We start from the raw sequence: 23,836 nt of genomic DNA, 5'->3' as shown, positions 1-23,836 counted from the left end.
TTTTTTTGGGTAATTACTATTTATTCGTGTATTTATTTATCGTTGCTGGGGTGAAATGGGAAGACTTAAGCATTCTCTTCCACATTCAGGATCAGTTCTTAAAGGCTCCGACTCTGCTGGCTTTGCTGATGAAGTTCTTTAGAAGATCGTGGTCCATTTCTGCAAAGCCTGACGTTTGTGTTACTACAGTCAGATGGTTGATGCAGAACCTGAAGCAGAACTCTTCCAAGTCCTAGGAGCAACAACAACAGCTTGATGAGTTTATATTCCCAGTGCAGCCCAACAAGGCAAGAGAATTTCTCTCAGAAAAAGGATCAGATGACCAGTAGGAGGGACTGTTAGCGCGATACAGCTACAGCAATTATTAACTACAATTAGTCCGTGTTTCTGAAAGTGTACATAACACAAGAGTCCAATGCAGCCAGGCCAAATGCCTAGCCTTTTCCTCCAAAAGAGGAACCTAAGCTAGGCATCCTCCAGCACCTTTTCCAGTCATCCCTTCCTTCCCTTTCAATGCTTGTTCACAGCACTGCCCTCCCCTGTGTTTTTAAATGCTTCTGCCTGTGAAGAGTTTGTAGACAAAAGGACAACATGACAACTGCTAATGCCAGGAAGCCTGGGTCATTAACATCCTTATTTTTCTCTGCAGGACAATGGGTGGGGTGGGTGGACTTCATCACAGTCACCCTTGATAATCTTAACGAGGAGTAACTAAGCAGTGGACTGTGTGCTTAGCACAGGTGAAGCTCTGGGTTCAGTCTCCAGAGCCAAAGTAATTTTTACAGAATTACATATGTATCAATACAAATGCATGTATTTATATAAAATCAGTGCTGAGGAATGAGCTTAAATCCTCGGGCAGAGTAGGCTTTCTAAGGAAGCGTTCTACACCCAGGTATGATCTGACTCAGCACAAAGGTACCACCACCTGTTCATATTCAAAGTTTAAAGTTCTGTCTCTGTTGTTGAAGCTATTTATAAAATATAAAGCTCTCAACAGTTCCCAAGAAATTATACATGTCCATTGCCTATTATAGTCTTTCCTCTAAATACATGGATGTAAACTCTAGCAAATGCTGAAGATGAATGCAGAAAAATAAACAGCCATGCCAACATGCACGCGAACCCATAGGACATTTCCCCTGTGAGAAAGAAAACTAGCTACACAAGGGGAGTGTAATCATGCCATCCCATAACAGACTGGCAGTCTGCTGGAGTCTCAGTGGCAGTGGGACATTTCTGCCCCACATGAGCTCTTGAAGACAAAACGGAATAGTCATGTCCCTGCATGACAACAAGAATGTGCTGTCTGGATAAATGCCAAATACCCTGAGAGCCACTCAGTAGCAGACAGCATAGGAAAGGATACATGACAGAGTGGCACCGCTTAGGCTGAGTTCGACAGAATGTTGGAGGGATGCCCACCCACACCAGGACTGATGCTATGGAGGTGGGGAGATGAGCCCTTCAGTGTCTTAGAGATCCAGAGTCAGGAGAGTTAATAATGACTGGGAAACCAAATGTTCCTAAGAAACTACCACTTAGGTCTATCTTCCTTTGGTTTTTGGACTGGGAATTTCCCATAATTATTTTTAAAATGGAATTCAGAAAGAGTTCGTGGGATTAAATAAATTGATATAGAGTAGAACTGACCTCCCAGAGAATTCTGACTGTATAAGACAAGCTCTTTATTATTTTTCCAACACTTTCTCTACTTAAATGCTATTGTTTTACACAGCCACCTTTTAATAAGAGGTCTTAGTTCTGTTCCCTGTTCATCCTTCTGGAACATGACTCATACGTCATCCAATACTTCCTCTTACTCTGGCTATGCGAGCGAATGGGGCCTCCTGCTTTACTCAGAAGAGGCTCCATAAAGCCCTTCTCCTCACTTCTGCCTCTTGCTAAAAACCTGTGGACATTCCTCTTTGGGTATCATAGTGAATGGTCCATGATTAATATAAGGCCTACCTCCTGGCTCTACCATTAGGTCACACTGCCCCACCTATTTGAGGACATGCTCTAGCAACTGTCCCTATCAGCTTGCTTTTCAAGCTGTTGACCTGTTTACACAAACATGCATTGATTATCTCAGCCGGCCCTTCAATCTGTTTCCCATTAAATCTGTAAGTAAAATGATCAGGAAAAGCTGTTTCTGGCTCTCCGGTTGCCAGTTCCTCGCTTCCATTCTCTCAGGCCTTTCCGCAGGGCTCCACTGCAACAATGTAGCTTTCGTACTGGAGCAGAGCATGCAACCTGACTCACTAGAGCTTCAGAGTATTTAAGGATTTTTCTCAACTCCTGAAACACCTGTCCTGAATTGTGCATTTCTAAATATTTGAAATTTCACTTTTCATTCAACATTAAAAGTGACTTTCCCGTGGTACTTCTGTAGAGTCCTCGGCTAGTGTCCTCTTACAGCTCTCAGGACACTTCTCCCTACACTGCAGACTGGCTCACTGATGTCTTTTCTGCATGCTTCACAGACCCTTGAGACCAGATTCCTAGTGTATCTCCTAAAATGCTGCTCTTAGTCGCCCTAGCCGACTGACTGGGTGCTCTCACCACACTCCATCACACAGTAAGACTGTTCATCTTTTCAGTTACGCAGCCCAAAATTCTTGACATGAACCTTAATCTATCCTTCCCCATTCCCATCCCACATCCAAGACATCAAGTATAATTAGAATTCAAGCACTTTTCAACATTCCTATAGCCAACGACTTGGGTGAGGCTACCCTTACCACTTACTGGTGGACGCAGCCACCTCACTGGACATTCCCTACTACCAACCAACCTACTCCATGTGGATACAGTTGCATGGTGTTTTGGTTTTGTTTAAATATTGAATGAAAAATGAAACTTCAAGTATTTAAAAATACATACAAGTTTTAAGAATTTAAAAATATATACAAGTTAGGCCTAGTGGCTCAGGCCTATTTTTCAAGACACTTAAGAGCCCAAGGGCAAGAAAATGGCAAGTTGGAAACCTGTCTGGGCTACAAAGTGTTCAAGGTTAAACCTGGACTAGTAGTGAGATCTGCCTCAAAATAAACAGAAGACAGCTGGGGATATAGCTCAGAGGTCAGCTCTTGCCTGGCTAGTACAAAGCTCTAAAATTCAATGTGTAGAACCACAAAACAAAGTTTTTAATAGAAAGTAAAGGAAGGCGGACTGAGCTCTGCCCTGGGGTGCTGGGGGCAGCCAGGCCCTATGGACGGGACAGTCATAAAGTCTGCTCCCTGCATTGTTTCCTCCCGCAGACTTAGAATCCCTACATAAGCATGTTACTGTTTACCAAAAAGGAAAAGGGCACTCCGTCTTTACCAGTCTCCCTCGCTAATCTATTTTTTAAAAAGTCAATGAGGAGGGAGGATATCCTTATACCAAGAGGAAGCTGACTCCAAGAAGCTATGGCCTGTTTCCTACAGATTTAGCTCTAAATTAAGGCTCTTTCCTTTCTTTATCTTGACAATACACAGCCACTGTAGAAAGTTCAGGAAGAGAGCAAGGAGAAGGAAATACAAACCACGTCTGATCTCCCCGTGCAAGTATGTGCTCTTTAAGGGCAGGATCATCTCCTGCTTCTCTCATTCATTATGTTTGCCATTTGTCCTTTGGCTCATTTTTTTCCCAGTCAAACTGCCCATATTTTCTTTTCATTTTTTTTCTATGAAGAACTTGCTTTATTGTATGTTATGAAAACATTTTCTCAATGTGTCATTTATTTATGTGTGTGTGCTTGTCTATGGTGCATGTCACAGCACATGTATGGAGCTCAGGGACATTTTGGAGACAGTTCTCTCTTTCCATATGTGGGTCCTGAACTCACACTGTGAGGCTTGGCAGCAAGCTCCTTTACCTGACAGTCATTTCATGCTTGATGTAGAAAGATTTTAATCACTGGAAATTAGGTCTCCTGGCCTTTCACAGTGTCTTCTAATGTTCCTGAGACACGTTTGATGTCATTATAGTCACATAAGTTCTCTAGGACTTTATTTCTGTGTGTTGCATTTTCATCTACCTACACATTACCCATTAACCCACTGTGGCTCACTGGAAGATGCTTTTCTTACCTGGGCATCATACTTGACAGCAGCAGAGAGCAGGGCAATAGCATTCTCCTCACAGATTCCTTGCTTGATAGTTTGTTGACAGAGCTTTTTCAACCGAGTCTCACTGTAAAATGTAGCCAGATCTAACAATCCTGATGGAAAGAAGAATTTATTGCGGGTGTGCTCTGAGCACCTGACCATTGAGGTCCAGTGCTCAAAGGGCTGTGACGGGCTTCCGTCAGGCAAAATGAGCTCTACAGCACTCAAGACGCCATCACAGCACCCTGGGAAGACAGCTGAGCTGAGCTGACACTGACAACGGATAGGAGTTAACATCAGAATGGCTTGAATAATTTTTCCTAGAAATAAAACAGGTTTGTGTTTCTCTGTGTTTCCCCTCTCCCGGGTCAGCAGAATCTTTGGAGGCCATGCCCACCAGCACATATGTTGTCACGGAATTAAAAAGAAAGCCGACTGGGTTGGGAGTGGGCAGTGACACGGTGCACAAGCTCAGCGGGCCAAGCCTGCCTTCTGTTCCAGCACCAAATAACACAAAGGAACCCCCTGTCATGGGCACATCTGCCTCCCGTCCTCCAACCCATCTTTCTGCTCCTCTTCAGCATCACTCCTGGAGAGCAGTCTCTTAGAGAGCAGTCTCGTTAGCTGTCTCTCTCTCTTGCCACTGTCTGAAGCTGCCCCACGGGTTGAGTCTTCCCACACGTAAATGGGCTTCACTGTGCCAAATTCAAAGACTGATCTGGAGTCGTCTTATTCAGCACTCACCCAGAGTGTACTGTGGGGACATGCTCTGACCCTGGGCACTCTGTTACTTGCTAATGTTTCTTTTCTCTTTAATCAGTGACTCTTCTTTTGTTCTCTTGGCTAGGCTATTTTCCCTGGGCATGACCTGGTCTTCAACCCTCACATTCTTATTCATTGATTTCTCCAAATGAAAAAAAAAATCTATTATCTATATAATAGATTTCAGATTGTGAAATGTTTAACTGAGTTACCTAAAATGCCCACTTTCACAGCCGAGTGTAGCAGACATGGCCTTGATCTACTCTGGGACAATGACGAAGAGATCTTCTAGGGCTCTGCATTCACAGACAAGATTCACCATCTGCCCTTCCCTCCATGCTTGCCTGTGATGCTCCAGTGGTGATCGGTGTTCTAGTGACCTCTTACTAGACCTACCCACTCAACCTTCATATGTAGTAGTGACAAGGGAAGTCTGCATTCTGGGCCTGAGGGTGTAGCTCAGTGGCAGAGTCTGAGAAAGGCAAATGCTACATCCAAGTACCAAAAGGAGAAAAGCGCAAGTTCAGCATCACCAGAAGAGCTCCTGCAAACGTCACAGCGTCTGTCTCCTGGCCTTCCTAATTATTCAACATTCGCCAATTTCTTGGTAAGGTCTGTGATGATTACCTACTGCCTCCTCAGGAGAGAGGCTGATGTTATCTGTGTACAGATACTCCAGGAAAGCTCGGAACACAGGATACGAAAACTCGCTCATTTCTACAATATCGTCTTCACTGTCTTCTAATGAAGAACGAAAATGTTCACACCTGAAAGAAGAAAGGAAGATCATAGCCCAGGTTCTAGGCTGGAGTCAAGGGACTACCTGAAGACTTTCTCTTGAAGCTGTATACCTTTCCTGTTTGCTAGCAATAATAGGAAGTGGTAGAACCTTTAAGAGGTAGGGTTAGAGAAGGGAACTTAGTGTGGGGTCTATCACTGGGGCAATGCACTGAAGGGGACTTATGGAGACCAAGCTCCTTTGTGACCCCTGATTTGTGACAGTAGTAGGGTGGTTCCAGTGGGCACTTCCCACCAAGATATGGTGCCTTTTAGTAGGCCCCAAACAAAACCTCCAAATCAACCCCAAGCCAAGGTAAGCTTTCAAGCTGGAGTTACAATTCAGTCGCACTAAGTAAGCAAATAACCTTTATGTCAGTTACTTATCTCAGGCATTTTCGTACAGGCACAGAACACTGCCAAAAACCTTGTCATTGCCTTGGCTCCTTGCTTTTCAATTGCCTAATCGGCAAGACTGCAAATGCAGCCTGTTGCTGCTGCTGCAGGTGGCCCAGCAGCTGACAGACAATGCAGCCTGCTGGACTAGGGGAGATGGGGCCCAGGGAGGTGAGAGAGGGGAGGGAGACGGGGAGAGACAGGGGATCTCTGGCCTCCTTCTCACTATCTTTACTGATAAGTATTGTTTTTTTGTTTGTTTGTTTGTTTTTTAAGTATTATTTTTATAACTGATTAATTATGTCTCTTTACTCCATTCTGTCTGAATTATGTCCCTAAAAGTTCCCAGGTGATGATCTAACCCTAGTTACTGACACTGTGAACTTATGTGAAGACAGGCTCTTAATAGAAATCATCATAAGCCACATCACTGTGGTAGACCCCATGGCAATCAGACAAAGGAGAAGACTGGGACACAGGCAGACTCGGAGAATGCTACGTGTCATGCCTCAGAAAGACAAAGATTGCCACAAACCACAAGCTCAAGTGTAGGCCTGGTTCTTCTCCCTGCCTCAGAGAAAACACCATACTGCTAAATATGATAAAGTGCGTTGTCATGGTGTGGGCTGAGCATGTACAGTGTGTGCTCTGTCACAGTAAACTAAACCCCCATTTCCTTTGTGAAAGTATAGGCTCCATGGTGAGAGTGAACCAGGTGGCACTATGTGACCTTTCAGAATGGGAACTTGACACCAAAATACCTAATATTGGGTTTCAATGGGAACTTGAGACCAAAATCCCATATTGGGTTTCTGAGTCACGGAAAGAGGGTTTCAATATCTTTGACACAGTGGCAACACAGTCCCAGATCATCATGCTAGGAAGGAAAGAGGCAGGCAGGAAAGAAGAGATGCTATATAATTTCATACATATGAGCTTCTAGAACATGCGTAGTGTGTATGAAAGGAAAAAAAATCATTGGCTGCTCAGTATGGGACTTGGGATCTTTGGGGAAGATTTTTCTATCTGCAGGTAGGGTGGTGGCTTCAGAGACTGTGACATGGAACAAAGATAAGGTGAATATCATGCACTGCTCACATAAATAAATGTAATTTATTTACATTTATAAATGTAAATGTAATAAGTGTGATTTAAAACATTTTTGTGTTGGTATCACCCAGGTCTTCTTGGTCTGGAAAAACCACTTTTTTTTTTCCTCCAGCATGGCTGTATCTGAATCCAGCTGTGTTCAGGACTGTCTGCAGGGCTGTGTTCAGGGCTGTCTGCAGGGCTGTGTTCAGGGCTGTCTGCAGGGCTGTCTGGAGGGCTGTCCGCAGGGCTATCTGCAGGGCTGTGTTCAGGGCTGTCTGCAGGGCTGTGTTCAAGACTGTCTGCAGGGCTGTGTTCAGGGCTGTCTGCAGGGCTGTGCTCAGGGCTGTCTGCAGGGCTGTGTTCAGGGCTGTCTGCAGGGCTGTGTTCAGGGCTGTCTGCAGGGCTGTGTTCAGGCCCCAGGCAGTAAAGTAAATCAGAGCATTTGGCTCTGTTCCAAGGGCAAAACATACTCAGCACCAAGCTACAGCCAGAGCTTTCATGGCTTATTCCCTGAACAAACCCAGTACTTGTGGCCCACCTTGCCTTCCACATCTTGTCTCATTCCCCCACTCCTACCCCATTGACACTGTGTGCTTTAAGGGCACAAACAGCCTCATCAGAGCTGCCTCTTAATTACTCAGGTGTCTGGCACAGTTCCCTTACTCAAGAGTCAGGATACCTGAAGTGATTGATAAATGAATTAATTTCACTCCTCAAAAGAGACCAGCTCTTACTAATTATTTTAAACATCTATTTAGTGTGACACACACCCACAACAGCAGGCATGTAGAGGACATGAATGGGAGCCAGCTCTGTGTGCCTACCCACCATCTGGGTCCCAGGGATCATTAGACACTCTTGCCCACAGAGGCCCACTCTTACCTAATTTTGAGAAGGACTTTGTGAGCATAAATATATTTTCCATCAACCAGAAACTTGAGGTCTGCAGTGTCAGGGTTGTCAAACTCCCTCTTCAGAGACTCGGCCACAGTGAGGTGGTCGTCGGGTTCTAAGGGAAAGCAACACAGTGCTTCTGGGTTCAGTCACAGTTGAACATGACGGCAAGGAGGAGACCCCTACTCGCTGGGCATTCAGGAAATGCTGAATCCCCCAAACAACTGACAGCTATACAAGGCTTTTGCCTCTGGGTATGGATTTCACGCCTTTGAACATTCATTGTAAACTTGCCAAAGCCAAAAATGTTTCCAACTATTTCACTAACTGAATCAGATTTAAGATGTCCGAATGTCAGGCTGGGGAGATGGCTCAGTGGGTAAGAGCACCCGACTGCTCTTCCGAAGGTCTGGAGTTCAAATCCCAGCAACCACATGGTGGCTCACAACCATCTGTAACAAGATCTGACGCCCTCTTCTGGAGTGTCTGAAGACAGCTACAGTGTACTTACATATAATAAATAAATAAATCTAAAAAAAAAAAAAAAGATTCTAATTAAAAAAAAAAAAGAATGTCTAGACTGTTTCTAGATAAAAAAAATAAAAGACAACTTTCAGATTGAAAGCAATCACATCAAATTACCTCTAATTAGTATTGTGTTAGTTCCCAATAGTTTTAGTTCCCCTCCCTGAGGGCCCCCAGAAAGAAGTTCATTAGATCCTGTACCCAAAGTCCTAAGGTCACACAGCAAAAGTACCAGTCCTCTTCCTCGTTCTCAGAACTGTCCCAAGAGGATAAGGACAAGCTTACCCACGGAGAGAAGGCGCCAAGTGACAGCAGGGGTGGCGAAGCAGGCAAACACGTCATCAGTGCAGCAGAAGTGGGTGAGATGTGGAAGGATCACCGACTGGCCCCGGCACTGGCCCCACATGTACACGTGCCCGCCCTGGCTCTTGGCAGCAGATGTGTGGGCAGAGTGACAGGCTGCAATCTCTATGATTCTAAATTCACAAGCAAACACCACAGAGATACATTAACAGGAAGACAAGAGCTGGCCTCTCCTTCCCCGAGTGCACTTGTCTCAGACTGTGCCGACTAACTAGCTGACAGAAGTGGATAGGCCCAAGGAACAGAAAGAACAAAGCAAGACTTGGACAACTCACTTCCTAAACTTTCAGCCACCAAATGCTGGAACCATACTTAAGTGACATTTATAACTTGAGGATCTATTGATTACCAATAGGCCTTAAAAATATATGCCATCTTACTTTGAGTTAAAAATGCAAAGTTTAAGCTGGGCGTGGTGGCACACGCCTTTAATCCCAGCACTTGGGAGGCAGAGGCAGGCAGATTTCTAAGTTCGAGGCCAGCCTGGTCTACAAAGTGAGTTCTAGGACAGCCAGGGCTACACAGAGAAACCCTGTCTAGAAAAACAAACAAACAAACAAACAAACAAACATGCAATGTTTAATCCTTAAAAGCATTACTAACTAGATAATAAAGGCATGGATCATCTTACCTGGGTCAATGCATAAAATCTCAGGGTAGGATGGGGTTCTATACATAAACTAGCTCAGCAGGAAAACTGCCCTGGGCTTGTCCCTGTCACCAAAACCAAACCCTCAGGTACTTTACAAGGAGAGGGCTGAAAAGTCACCCTGGCTTCTGCTCTGTACAATGAACTCAATAGTTTGTTGTTTTAATGCCAGAGATCAACCCTGGGACTTCTGCATGCTGAGAGAATGAGATCTACTGAATGGATTCCGGGCCTCCTGCATGCCAAGAGGATGCCTTACACTGATGGCTCCTGGGCCTTCTGCACACTAAAAGGATGTGATATACCGAGTGGATCCCTATATGGGCTGGGCACAGTGTCTGGTACAGCAATCAGCACAGCAGGGCCTCCACTCTATGCTGCTCCTGCAAATCAGAACTTCCTGCTCTCTCTCTTCACATCTACAATTGGGCAATCTCACGCCACAAGATGAAGTGGGCTAAGCCAAAGGAGGGTGTAAACAGAAGGAATGAAAGAAATAAGCAGAAACAGAGACCGTCAGTCGGTTCAACAAAACCACAGGGACGTGAGTGACCAGCTGAGTGACCCTTTCTGTCTAAGGATTAAAACGGGGAACTACAGTGTCACGCGATTTCAATAGGACTGTTTGGGAACTGTGGCTAGTGTACTAATCCTGATCCCTTAGGTTACATAAATAACTTGTTTTCAGATCCATGACTGGAAATGTAGCATAAAAGATTCCACTTTGACTTTTAGTCTCATGAGTTAGGGCAAAGCCAGGACGTCTGGCAGTTTGGTTAACTCATCGCTGCACAGCTTTTAGTGAAATGCCTCTTACACAGAGATTGTATTGGGGTCATGCACTTGGGTTGGCAGACCTTGTCTAATCTCTCCTAACGTTTGTGTGGTTGGATCAAGGAACTGACTTCCACAGCTGGTGCTCTGCAGACTGGCCCTGCACAGTGGGAAAATGGCCCAAACGATCTGGTTTTCTAAGTATATGCTTTTCAGCAGATATGGAAACAGGAGGACTCAGCCAATGAAATCCATCTACTAGAAGGAAAATGTGCCCACTGCTCTCACCTCACAGAAGACATAAGGGCCTCAGTGGCGGTCATCAGAGCCATCCTGGTTTGGGCACAACACTAGCTCTGAGGCAAAAGTAGTTTGTATAAGCCATATCATTTATACTCTTATTATCAGTTTTATTGGTTTGGTTTGGTTTGGTTTGGTTTTTTTTTTTTGAGACAGAGTTTCTCTGTGTAGCCCTGGCTGTCCTGGAACTTACTCTGTAGACCAGGCTGGTCTTGAACTCAGAAACCTGCCTGCCTCTGCCTCCTCCTCCTCTGCCTCTGCCTCCTAAGTGCTGGGTTTAAAGGCATGTGCCACCACTGCCTGGCTTTATTGTATTTTTAAGGGAAAAAAACTCAAGGTAGGGAGAGCAAAATGCACAACTTATAGACAGGCTGGGCACAGGCTACCAAGCAGCCACTGTCCCAGAGGCAATGAAATGAGGTAGTCCCAAAGACTGGGGCATCAAGGGCAGCTTGTCCCATGACCAACATCATTCAAACAGGTGCTGCAGGGGCCAGACTTGGAGCTCGGCTTCCACCTGGAGAGAAGCAGCAAACGAGAGTATAGCAGTCTACCAGCTCTGCTGTGTAAGACAGCAGACCTGGGAGCTACTGGGCCTGGCAGACTTTGGATTTGTCAGAGGAGCTGTCAGAGGAGCACAGAGACTGTGAGGCAGAGGAAAACCTATAGCCAAGCTACAGGCAGAGAGGCATAGTAAGACAGGAAAGAGGCACTGATAGGAGCTTCTACCTGGAACAGACAACTCAGTGTAGGGGCAAGTAAGCCATGGGGTTTGCTAGGAACCATGCTGTCTCTTACAACAAAGGCCCATGAGCTCAGTGTTGAGCTGATGTGACAGGTAAGTGGGAAAGAGCTCTGGACAAGGAGGTGAGGTAAGAAGACAGTGTTCTAAGGACAATGTGCATGACAGACAGCTGGGAGGTATCTGGGAGGACCCAGGGCAGGGCACTGCTTCAGCCAAGCCCCATCTTCAGGGTAACCTGGATGAACAGCCAAGGAGGAGTCAGACACGGCCCTGCAATGAAAGCCCTGAACACTATGGCCCTGCCGTACTGCATGGCTAAAGTCTTGCTGCAGTGAACTCCACATACAGAGAGCTCAGCAGCTAATAAAAGGGGGGTTGTTGTTGCTGCTTTGTTTTGTTAAGCACTCAGACATCTCAACTCTCACTAGCATTCTATGAGACAGAAAGACTAAGAATCTAATTCCCAGATGGAATTACATGGTTCTGTAACCACCCAGTGGACTACTAAAGACCTCAAGAGGCCACAGAATTATCAAAAATTCAAGGCTTGGCTAATTTTACATTATAATGAATTATAATATGCCTTTATGGGATAAACTTAAGAACACACGTGCCAAACCTTTTAAAAGTGTTTCATTTGGTTGAGCAGAGAATCCAGTGTACATAGGTTTCATTTTTCTTTCTCTATGAACAGGCACTAACAACTATAGACTCATCCCCTGCCCCACCCATACAATCCCTTCCTAATTAGGCTTCGCTGGAAGGAGCCCCAGAAGAGTAAGAAGAAAGTCATGACCCATGAATGAGCCTTAGCCACTGGGAAGGGCAGGGAGGTATGGAACAAGTCCTAGCAGATTACACATTTCTTTCTTGCCACATGCCTGCGACTGAGGCCTGCCTGACACTGTGCAAGCTCAGAAGGACAATGCTGGGAAACTACAGAGAACAGGATGGTCCTTTCAGAATATCCATCCTGCATCACCAAGCACACTTGTGTGGACACCAGCAAGCGCACAAGTGCACAGGAGAAACCCCAGGGTTTCAGTCAAGGATGCTGGGCAGGATGCTCAGAGCCCGGAAGCCACGGGCACCCCATCCTCCCCTTCATTGCTTCTCTGCTTCCTGTTCTCTCCTCCACTTTAGTGGCCCACAGTCTGCTCCAGAGTGAGCCAGTGGGAAGATGTGGTCTCATTCTTCATCAGAGAAAGCAGGGCAGTCCAAGCCAGTCTATTTGGAGATGCTAAGGTGAGTGCAGAAGCACCCTGGGGAAGGGCTGGTGAGTCACCTTTCTGTCCTTGCTGCCTCCGTGTGACCTTTAGCAACACTGCTCAGGCAGGGTACAAAGTGTCTACTGGCTGGCTGGCGGTCTAAGGTGTTGCTATAGTTACAGTCTTAAGCCATCCCTTCCGTTCTCATTGATCTCTTTGGAAACTATACCAGTTCAGCACTGAACTATCAGCCTCCACTATCTCTCCTGTTCCCCATTTAAGGAGTCAAAGGCCCTATTTTCAAACTCTTAACTTAAAAGTTTCCTTTTACAGATCTATATAGGTTTTATAAGATTGACCATATTACTCCCAGGATTCAGAGGGAGGGAGCTTTGATGAAATGCCTGACAGTAGGGAGAGAGAACTTACAAAGCCCACCTCCAGGGCTTTGTAAGACAGGACATCAAGTGAGGGATGGGGTTGCCATCCCATAGTCTCATCTCTGACCCATAATTGTTTCTGTCTGAAGGAGTTAAAGGGATGGAAATGGAGAGGAGACTGAGGAAAAAGGTCCAGCGACAGGCCCAAAGTGCAGTCCAGCTCAAGGGGAGGTCCCAAGGCCTGACACTATTACTGAGGCTATGGAGCGCTCACAAAAAGGGACCTATTATGACTGCCCTGTGAAAGACCCAACAAGCAGCTAAAAGAGTCAGATGCAGTTATTTTCACCCAAACAATGGACAGAAGCAGCTGACCCCTGTTGTTGAATTAGGGAAAACTGAAAGAAGCTGAGGAGAAGGGCAGTCTTGATCCTGTAGGAGGACCAGCAGTCTCAATTAATCTGGACTCTTGAAATCTCTCAAACACTGGACCACCAAACAGACAGCATGCACCAGCTGATATGAGGCTCCCAACACACATACAGTAGAGGACTTCCGGTTCTGTGTTCATTCAGAGATGATGCACCTAACCCTCAAGAGACTGGAGGCCCCAGGGAGTTTAGAGGTCAGGTGGGGTAGGGGGTTGGGGCATCTACGTGGAGACCGGGTGGGGTGGGGAGGAGGTGTGGGATGTGGAACAGTTAGAGGCTGGATGGGGAGGGGCGGGGAATGGAATATGGAGTATGAAAAATGAATTACAAATAAAATTTAAATTTAAAAATAAATAAAATGTACATCTCAAAAATAAAAAAAGATTGACTATGTTTACAGCATGTACATAAAATGACATGTATTAAGAATTCCAATGGAAAAAAGATGAAAGAAGTGCCTACGTGCCAGCACTCTATTTATGCATGTAGTCACTTTAAATCAAATAAAAAAATACCATGTGGGATAAAAATGGGAAGAGCACATTAATTTCTAGAGCGACAGTATCACTGGGTTATAGGGGAAGTAGTGTAATGTTTATGTGTCATACCACTGAGTCAGATGATGGAAAAGACAGTTACATGACTGCCCAAAGGAGCCAGAAGCTTTCACAAGCATTAGGATCGTTTGGAAACTACATCAGTGCATAAAACTGAATTCTCATTTTCTAACACTTCACTCCTCTGTGTGGCAATAGTTTGGAAGTTCAAACAACAAAATCACCCTTCCTTCCAACTGGCCACTTTTATAAGTAGCTGGGAGATTAGCTCTCTACAAAGTACCATCATTTTTGGGAATTAGCTCTCTACAAAGTACCTTCATTTTCCCAAGCTATAAAAGGCAGATGTCAAACATTACCAGCTTCTCCTTAAAGATAAAAATTAAAAAAAGGGGAGAAAGCACTTACAAGACAGCCACACACAGAACTGCGAGTGACAGTTCAGTCACTGTAGTTTGCACAGGACAGCACTGGGGCTGACATACAAATGACATACAGGGAGCTGACAGCAGGAGAGTCTGTGGAGCCTTGGCTGTCCTGGAACTCACTCTGTAGAGCAGGCTGGCCTCGAACTCAGAGATCCCCCCACCTCTGCCTCCCAGGTACTAGGATTAAAGGCGTGCGCCACTGCCCGGCAACAAGGCAACTTTTAAAAAGGAATGGACAATCTGCTTAGAGACAAGTCTAATGATAAGAGTACTTTCCACAATTCTATACCATGAATTCCAAGAGCTGTTTAATTACTAGAGACGACTAAGGCGATTTGGAAATGTACACATTACCTGTCCTTTTCCACAACAACAGGGGTAGGATAGGACTGGTTACTTTTATTGCCAGTGCCCAACTGGCCATAAGAATTTGCACCCCAAGCATATATTTGACCTTCATCTGTTAATACTAATGTGTGTGCGTAGCCACAGGCAACCTGAAAGGACAAAAAAAAAAAAAAAAAAAAAAAGTCAGGTCTGCAAGTAACAGGAAATGTTTCATCACGGCTACAGAGTAGGTTAAGAACTGAACTGAAAACCAAGGGCAGGCAGCCTGCCCATAAAGGCCAACACTACATTAACAAGTACCCTTCGAACGAGCACAGGCCCAGCTGAATGGCCAGCGCTGCAGATAGCAACCCCAGTTCCTCAGCTGGCTCATCTACTGCACCCAGCTCTCCAACAGCATTGACTACTGTTATAAAAACCAAGGGCAATGAGCCCAGGGTAAGACAGACGCATTAATCCTTTCTTCTAGTTATTGAAGGAAAACATGTTTAATGTGGAAAATGGAGAAACGTGTAAATATGAAAATCTTTCAAGATCAGGGCTCGGCATGATCAGGGATCAACATCATTTTTTCCTACTTATTCAGATATAGAAATATGCACTTAGACATTTTTAAGTGGTAGCATATATATGTAGCTACCTTGTATCTTTTTAACCTAACACCTTTATTACAGTGCGATCTCCCTATTATTAAAAGTCCTTTGTAACCTGGGTGTGATGACACAGATTATAATCTCTGTAGTTAGAAGGCTGCAGAACCCAAGTATAAAAATAGCCTGAGCTAATGTGAGACTGCCTCCTGAACAGCATCATCTATCTAATTGTTCATTTGCCATTACACTAGTAAATTATTTTTCTTACATTCATCTTAACCATTTTTTGTTTATTCTCTTCCCCAAAATTCCTTTGTTAAAATTGTAGCTTTTAATGCATATTAATTATATATATTAATGAATTTTATTGTGACTTAACTAATTTTATAAGAGTCTCTTTCTTCAGTTCCTTAGGACAATTCTCTAAGAGTAGACTTACTACAAGCCAAGAGGCATGAAGATTTTTAAAACTGTTGGTGTATATGTTGTCCAAGACACTTCAGGAAAGGGTGTGAAGCCTACATTTCCAGGACAGCGCACACCAGTACCATAGACCCAGCATCTCCCTGAAGATCTGCACCTTAGTTCAGGGGAAGGCTTTGCCTTTACTTCAGCAGAAGCATCCCAGCAGCTGAACATGCATGAGGACACTCGGCTCTAGTGCACCCCCCACCCCCAGAAGACGTACCCGCTGGACACGGATGCCTTGCAAGGCAGCCACTCTGCATGGGGTGGGCTGGTTGCCGCTGCTGCCCAGGCCCAGCTGCCCATTGCCATTGTAACCCCAGACGTAGACCTGGTGAAAGAGAGGGAACTCAGCATTCAGCAGCTCTGTTGTGAGGAGCATGTCATGATTATATGACACTAAGGAGGCGAAGAAAACATTTTTTCAAAAAGTATGAAACAACTTTCCTACCTCTCCAGTGTCCACAACAGCCATGGAGCACATCTGCCCACATGCGATGCTCATAACTACTTTATTCTGCAAGCATCCGGTGACTCTTCGGGGAATGGGCTGGTTAGCTGTTGACCCAGATCCTACTTGCCCTGAGTTATTATAACCCCAGGCAAACACCTATGGGAAAGAAAAGACTGATAAACAAAGCGAACGACTCATAACTGCCACTACTGGACACTGGCCAGCGCTCGGGGCACCTCAGCACCCTCCCAGGGAGCTTCCTCACCGTCCCCAGTACAGGCAGAGAGCGTACTACAGAACACTTGTAAAACTATCACATGACACAAAACTACCTCTCCACCTCAGCCATAGTTTTCAACATTTTGGGATTTGGTATTTTATAAGTAATACAAATTAATAATACAGCAATATAAAAGTAATAATGGGTCCTTTTAAGATTTGTAGTGATTGAAGTCCTTACTACATACAAGGAAACTTCATAATAAAACCACCATGGCAATAAATGGCTACCAAGAATAAGGCTGAATTTGAGGGAGGTGGGTAGTTAAATATCTCTGCTTAGCTCAGCATAACTGGTTACCTTTTGACATCCTGGCACAAGCTAGGTGTGATGGATCTTGGTTGTCAACTTGACTTATCTGGTATTAACTAAAGCAAATGGTTGGACACACCTGTGAGAGACTCTTACTTGATTAAATCATTTGAAGTGAGAAGGTCCACCTTTTACCCAGATCTTTTGAGGTGGGAAGATTTACCTTTGATCTGGACCACAGCCTCTGCTGGAGCTGATATAAAGGAGATGGAAGAAGAAAGCGTACTTCTTTGCCTACTTGATCTTGCCTCACTCCCAAGGCCATTCCATTAGAGTCTACTTCAGGATTCCAGTGTATACTGAAGCCCAGCTGAGACATGCAACCTCATGGACTGAATAACTACTGGATTCTTGGACCTTTCATTGGTAGACAGTCATTGTTGTACTAGCTATAGCCTACATAGCCTATAAATTCCATTGTGTGTGTGTGTGTGTGTGTGTGTGTGTGTGAGTGATGATAAGATAGATGATTGATAGATAGATAGATAGATGAATATAGATGGATAGATACATAGATAGATTCATTTTATAAGTTCTGTTTCTCCAGAGAACCCTGACTAATACACTAGAGATATCTGAGAAGAGAGAAACTCAAGAGAAAATGACTCCACCAGATGGTGGCAGGCAAGTCTGTAAGGTATTTTTTTGATTAATGATTGATGTGGCATGGCCCATGTACTGGCAGCAGTGCCGCCCCTGAGTTGGTGGTCCTGCGAGGGATAAGAAAGTAGGCGGAATCGCTTCTCGGCCTTTTGGCTAAGATCAAGTGAAGAAAGCAGGCTGAGCCATGGGAAGCAAGCCAGTAAGTAGAGTTCCTCCGTGACTTCTACTTCAGTTTTTGCTTCTAGGTTCCTGTCTTGAGTTTCCTCCCTGACTTCTCTGGATGATGAACTGTAGCCTGAAAGCCAAAAAAAAAAAAAAAAAAAAACCAACCTCTTTCTTCCCCAAGTTGCTTTTGGTCATGGTGTTTTATCACAGCAGTACAAAGCAAACTAAGACAATGACATTCAATTTCATTGCCTAATCACATTTTGGGGGTAGTTAAAGGAATCTATAGATCCTACTGACAAAAGGAAAGAGAGATAGAGAGAAAGTCAGGTCGGCAGCTTGGGCTGGTTATCCTCACCTCCCCATCAGATGTTAGAACCAAAGAATGGTAAGACCCACAGGCGACCTCAATGACTTGTTTGTTTGACAAATTCGTAGAGATATGGCAGGGCACTAAACCATGATTCGTTGTCCCATTGCCCAGCTGGCTATAAGCATTGTGACCCCAGGTAAAGACTTCTCCATCTGAAAACAGAAAAAGGTAAACAGCCGTCACAGCCTGTGCTTCTCTATAGGACAGGACAACCCGCGCCTGGATTGCCACTGATGGAATCCACCATTCAGCAGCAAAGGATGCTTGACTTCCCTTCCAAATTCCCCTCCTGGGGGAACCTACTTGGAAACACAAACTGCTTTCCACATCCAAGCAACATGATGGAATTGAAATACATAAAGTTAAAATATAGCTAGACGTTGGTTTCTGAATAAGTAAAGTGCTAAAATCAAAGTGTCAGGTGTTCCTTAAGTCTTCTGGATCTTCACTTCCTTTAGATAAGATGACCAAATTTTAAAATTTATTATATTACTCATACAATTATAGAAATTCATAAAACATGTGCAATTTTATGGATAACAAATCATAACACCCACATACTACTCAGGCCAAAACATAGCATGTTTCCCCAAAGCCCTAGATATGCGTACCTTCCATAAAATGATTTAGTTTTCTGATTCTGCACTTTGAATAAATGAATCACATGTATGCTCCCTGTTATCTGTGTTTTCTACCGCATTGCATAGGCTGTATTCTGAGTGGCTTTCTCTGATTGTCTGGTTTGATTTTCTTCTTTTGTGCTATACAAACTGCTATAGAATTTGTCCAGTCAAGGTTCACTTGACAATAATTGTTCACTGGGTCTTTTCCAAATCTTCTATGATGTAGATCTTTTTTTCCTCTGCAGATATTTTCTTTTCTGCCATCTTATCTGATATTCTAACAGCTCATGTTTACTAGTCACCTGTCTACTACGTCTACCAGGTCTCTTGTGTTTAGACTCTACAGGAAGTTGGCATTTGGACTGAGCTGTGGTGCTGTCCCCAACCCAAGTGTAGCAGTGCTCATGCATGCTCACTTTCCACATGAGCAAGCAAGCCTACGCTGTTATCTGATCAGAGAGACCAAGACAGGGAAGAGCAGGAGCCACGTTCCCAAACAGGAGAGTGTCCGCTGCTTGCAGACTTTAGTCCTTTCCGTACAAACCCCACCCCTCCGCTCAGCTGACCGAAGCAGGCATTTAATGGAGAGAAGCACTGGCTGACTCTAAATCAGCAAGGAAAGGCCACAAGATGTGTCTTTCACCACATCCACAGTGCCTTAGTGCCCACAACTGCTTATCTTAGATCACATGTGGCTTACTAACACTGAAAAGCTGTCTCTGATGATCCTTCCAGGCTTCCGTAGAGGCAACTGTGCTAGAAAGGATCTGCATGAATCTCTATCACACTCTTAATATACTTCATGGCCTGAGACTCCCCAGACCATTCAGTCTAATGCGACACAGATCTATAGCTGCAAATTCAGGGATGGTTTAACTCACTCTTCTCCTTTTCCTTCTCTGGAATTCGCCAAGAAAAGCCTCGTGTTCAATCCTTAGGAAGAGGCCAATCCTGTGCTGAGGGTATGGCCTTTGCAGTCCCAGGGTATAGGAAGTCTCCTATTACACTCCAGTTACACAGTACCTTGACCTGTAACCCTCTACCTCAAGTGTACAAACCACAGCTCAGCATCAGCTAGGCAGGTAGGTGTCTCAACAGCAGAACAGCTTATAGGTCTCCTCTATCCTTACTTGACCTATCCCTACCTGACTTCACCTTTCCTTAACTGCTAAGCCATCACTCCAGCCTCAGGCTTGAGTTCATTTTTAACTAAGAAACGGTCTGAATAATCGGGCCTATACTGGAATCCCCTCCCAAAGTCCTGGAATGTACACCTCAAAGGCATAATTAAATTCTGGTGACATAGCCAAGAGACTGTTCTCTCTACACTACTAAGGCAAACTTCTATCAGCCACTACTTAATGAAAGAAGCACAGACTGCTAAGATTTAGAGGGATAGCAAAATGAACATTTGGTCTCTCAGTTCACAGCCCAGGAATCTAAGTTCAAAGTGTAGGCTTCCTAAGCTCCAAAATAAGTAGAGTTGTCACGCAATAATTCCACTCACTAAGAACAGAAAGGCTGAGTGCATGTCTTGCATCCGTTTAGACCCCATGTGTTATCTACCACCTTACCCTGCTACTCCAGCACAGTCCTGCTTCATGTTGCCCAACGCATGGCCAAGCTCACAGGGCAGAGCCAGCAACTCTTGCTCAATCAGAGAGTTTGCTCTCAATTTCAGGGCATACTGGTCTTATTTCTTAACAAATAAGCAATGCTTCAAACCTGTCCTTTGAGTTTCTGTTACCTGTTGTCGCAAGGACGACATGAGGGCCACTCCCATAGCTGAGGCTGGCTATTTTTTTGCCAGTTAGAGAATCCAGTCTCCGAGGCTCAATAGTGCTCTGAATGTCGCCTACCCCCAGACAGCCACTGCAGTTTGTGCCAAGCACAAAAATCTGTGGGGAAAAAAAAAAAAACAGGCAGTTCAAGGAACTCCATTTCTGAAAATTCTATAAATTACCTCAGGCAGCCTTCCTAAAGCAAACTGCCTTGTCATAGAATAAATAAAAATTGACTTTCCATATTTGTTTAAAGGATTTTCATTCCTTAGTTTCCCCGGATGTCTTCAACTTACAAACCCATTACTAAAAATATGGGTGGTTGAATTTTTTCTTCCAAATTACCTCATCGTTGACTGTAGTGTATAAAACTTCATTGCCAGCACTGCCGAAGACACAAGCCTGACGAATCAACTGTAACTCTTCCTCAGAACAAAGGGAAAAAATTGGCCACTTTCCCACATCTAACATCTTCAACGATGACAGGGTAGCCTGTACTGACTGAAAGGAATCAGACTTATATACTGAGACAACCAATCAAACACACAAACAAAAACATTCTTTGACTCTTCTTTCTCCAGAGTCGTTAACCTGGCCTGAATAGGAGTAACCCACATCTGGTGCTGTGTGTTGCTGAGAGTCACTCACAGCTGTAGAACTACACATAGCCCTTCCCGGTACTGCTCTGAACCAGGTGCCACTGGCCTGGGCAAAATCAGATCCTCACAGTCAACCCACCCACCCAAGTGTGGACCGTGGCCAGCTGAATGTTAACAGCACATTAAACTGTGGCTATGGCTTAAATGTAGCTATAGAAACAGGCTAGTTAAGCAGACAGAGGCTGGGGGAAGGAGGGTAGCTGCTACATCTTTGTACAGTGAAACTAAGAGATAGCTAAGAGCATATCTCTTAGTTCTTCTAGCATGGTTCCCCATCCCCACCCCCCTAGGGAGACCTAGTCTTTCCTTCATTCAAGGGGTTCTAGGTCTGTAAACTGCCTCAGCTCTGAAAACTGACTGATGGGCCATGAATCCCCATTACTGCAACCCAATGTAACATTTCTTTCCTTTGTTTCTACACAAACATATTAAACAAAAACTGAAACATATCTATTTCATCCTAGGAAACACAGTTATTGGCTTTCTAGTCCCAAAGGTCCATGCCATCTAAAACTCACTTGCCTTGCACTGCCCTTTATGGGCTAGGCTGGACTGGTTGCTTTTAAGTATCAACTTAGCACAAGGGTCATGGTAAGATTCTCACGTGTGTGAAGTTGTCTCCACCAGGCCCAGCTGTAAGGCATTTTCTCAATTAGTGATGGGGGGGGGGGCAGCCCACTGTGGTTGGTGCCACCCCTGGGCTGGTGGTCCTGTGTTCTGTAAGAAAGGAGGCTGAGCAAGCCAAGGGAAGTAAGACAGTAAGCGGCACCCCTCCATGGCCTCTGCATCAGCTCCTGCCTCCAGGTTCCAGCCCTGCTTGAGTTCCTGTCCTAACTTCCTCCAATGATGAGCTATAATCTATCTGGAAGTGTTAACTGAATAAACCCTTTCTCCCCAAGTTGCTTTTTGGTCATGGTGCTTGGTTGCAGCAATTGAAACCCAAACTGAGACACAGGCCTTTATGGGCCTTGTTTTGCCTGTGATGCCCATTATGGTGATAAGCAGGTTCATCTTGCCTTTGGCAGTTCTATGCTACTTCCTGGCCTACTGCTCTGGGGTCCCATTAAGCTCATCAAGTTTAATACATCCAACTGTGCAGCAGCATCTCCAACCCTAAGATCTGGCACAAGGACAAGGGCAACAACAAAGCTCTTCAAATGTGCTGGGACCCCTCTCACCATTTGTGTCTTACAGTATTAGTGAAGGGTGTGTCTTCTGGGCTGCCCATTCTGGAGGATTAGGTTTTAAGCAACAAATCTGCTCCAGTATTCCAGTTTCCCTATGCCTTAAAAATCACTTTATCGACACTAAAACAAGGAATACCAGGCCCAATCCCATTAGGCCATCTTTTTTTCCAAATAGTTCAACTAACCAGTCAAATAAACTCTTGGTACCTTTGTCTTTTTCCCTAAATGGTGCAAGGTTTAATAGTAAATCTAGAATCAATGTTCACTGGGCTCATATTGACAAACTCAGACTGATTCAACTTTATGTTCCTTCTACCACTATCCCACACCCTTAAAGTCCATGGTCACACACGCTCCCTAGACTTCTGCTTTCTGCTTGAATAAATCAGCAAGCCCATTAGGTTTCCCGTGGTACAATGTGGTCCTCATGGACCACACTTTCTGCTTCCCCACTCACTCACTGGCAGGTGACAACCAGTAGTTACTCAGCCCACAAGGTGTGGACTCAGTAGTCCCAATCTGCTACGGGAAGCACAGAAAGTTCCTGGAGAACCAGTGGTCCCTAGTCCACAGCAGATACTTGGACACGCTGGATCTACTGGCAGGGAAGAGATCAGCAGCAGCGACAGGGCAAACCAAGTTGGTGTCAAGAGGGAAAGCTGAGTGAGGGGTGGCGGGGGGCGAGGCGAGGGGAGTAATCGTCCTTCTGAAAAAGCTTTTTATCTGGTCTGTTACCTGAAGGTGCCACCCAGTCAAGGTGGACCTTCCTACACCAATCAAGACCATCCGGACACTTCTTCAGGTAAAGCTCCCTTTAAAGTGATTCTACTTTGTGGCAAGTTGACGTTCAAAGCAACCATCACTAAGAACCAACCATCCAGACAGCTTATTTGCTCATTAGCATGGGCAACCATACTATGGGAAAAAGTAACACATGTACTAACAGTTTTGGAGACTCAGAAGTCCCAAATCCAGGTGTCAGCTAGCTTGCCCCTAAAGAGCCCTCAGGAAAGATCTATTCCAGGCTCCACTTCTTGGCTTGCAAAAGGCTTTCTTCCCTTTGTCTGTCTGTCTGTACTGCCGGCCTCGTGTATGTGGATTTTTGTGTCCAAAATTCCCTTTCTGAGAAACACCCAAGTCAGACTGGATTAGTACCAACCTTAATGACCTCATCTTAACTAAGCTCATTACTTCAGTGACCTCATGCCCACATAAATTGATTGCACTGAAGTCCTGGCTATTGGACTTTGGCACATAATCTTGGAGGATCACAAAAACCCCAACAGTGCATGATAACTTCATGACCATATGCCCCTCTCTCCTAGGACCATATATGTGTCATAAAGTGGTTTTCAATTGTCTGTACACTGGAGACACTTTTACTTATATACTTAACTTTTACATTTTAAAAATATACATATCTAAATTCTCTCCCATCACGACCCCATTGGTACCTTTAATGAAGGTTTGTATACAATCAGTACTCATTAAATAAAGAAAAAAAATGTCTGATGGGTGGCTGCATGCCCTTGTTTCCAGCTCTTCGCTCCATGTTTCCTCAGGCTAGTTGCAAGCCCTAGGCCAAGAATGACACCTTCTACTTTCATATCTGGGACAA

General features: G+C 44.7%; 1 protein-coding gene across 25 annotated transcripts in view; it reads right to left on the bottom strand.

Annotated features, from left to right (window-relative positions):
- Rcbtb2 (RCC1 and BTB domain containing protein 2) overlaps nucleotides 1-23,836 on the bottom strand; it is a 47,627-nt gene continuing 23,791 nt past the window's right edge. For all 25 annotated transcript variants that reach the window (XM_029468815.2, XM_021181209.3, XM_021181210.3 and 22 more), the window contains 11 exons: nucleotides 20,718-20,873; nucleotides 20,339-20,489; nucleotides 17,954-18,120; nucleotides 16,233-16,391; nucleotides 16,005-16,112; nucleotides 14,730-14,872; nucleotides 8,826-9,016; nucleotides 8,004-8,130; nucleotides 5,484-5,623; nucleotides 4,077-4,207; nucleotides 1-232 (listed from right to left, as the gene is read on the bottom strand). In XM_029468815.2, coding sequence (XP_029324675.1) covers nucleotides 92-232; nucleotides 4,077-4,207; nucleotides 5,484-5,623; nucleotides 8,004-8,130; nucleotides 8,826-9,016; nucleotides 14,730-14,872; nucleotides 16,005-16,112; nucleotides 16,233-16,391; nucleotides 17,954-18,120; nucleotides 20,339-20,489; nucleotides 20,718-20,873 — 1,614 coding nt within the window. In that variant the 3' untranslated portion in view covers nucleotides 1-91. The remainder of the gene's footprint in view (nucleotides 233-4,076; nucleotides 4,208-5,483; nucleotides 5,624-8,003; nucleotides 8,131-8,825; nucleotides 9,017-14,729; nucleotides 14,873-16,004; nucleotides 16,113-16,232; nucleotides 16,392-17,953; nucleotides 18,121-20,338; nucleotides 20,490-20,717; nucleotides 20,874-23,836) is intronic.

Source organism: Mus caroli, unplaced genomic scaffold (assembly GCF_978045245.1).
Source record: "Mus caroli unplaced genomic scaffold, Mus_caroli_1 scaffold_12, whole genome shotgun sequence".
Classification (NCBI taxonomy): domain Eukaryota; kingdom Metazoa; phylum Chordata; class Mammalia; order Rodentia; family Muridae; genus Mus; species Mus caroli.
This window is presented reverse-complemented; position numbering and strand designations above follow the sequence as displayed.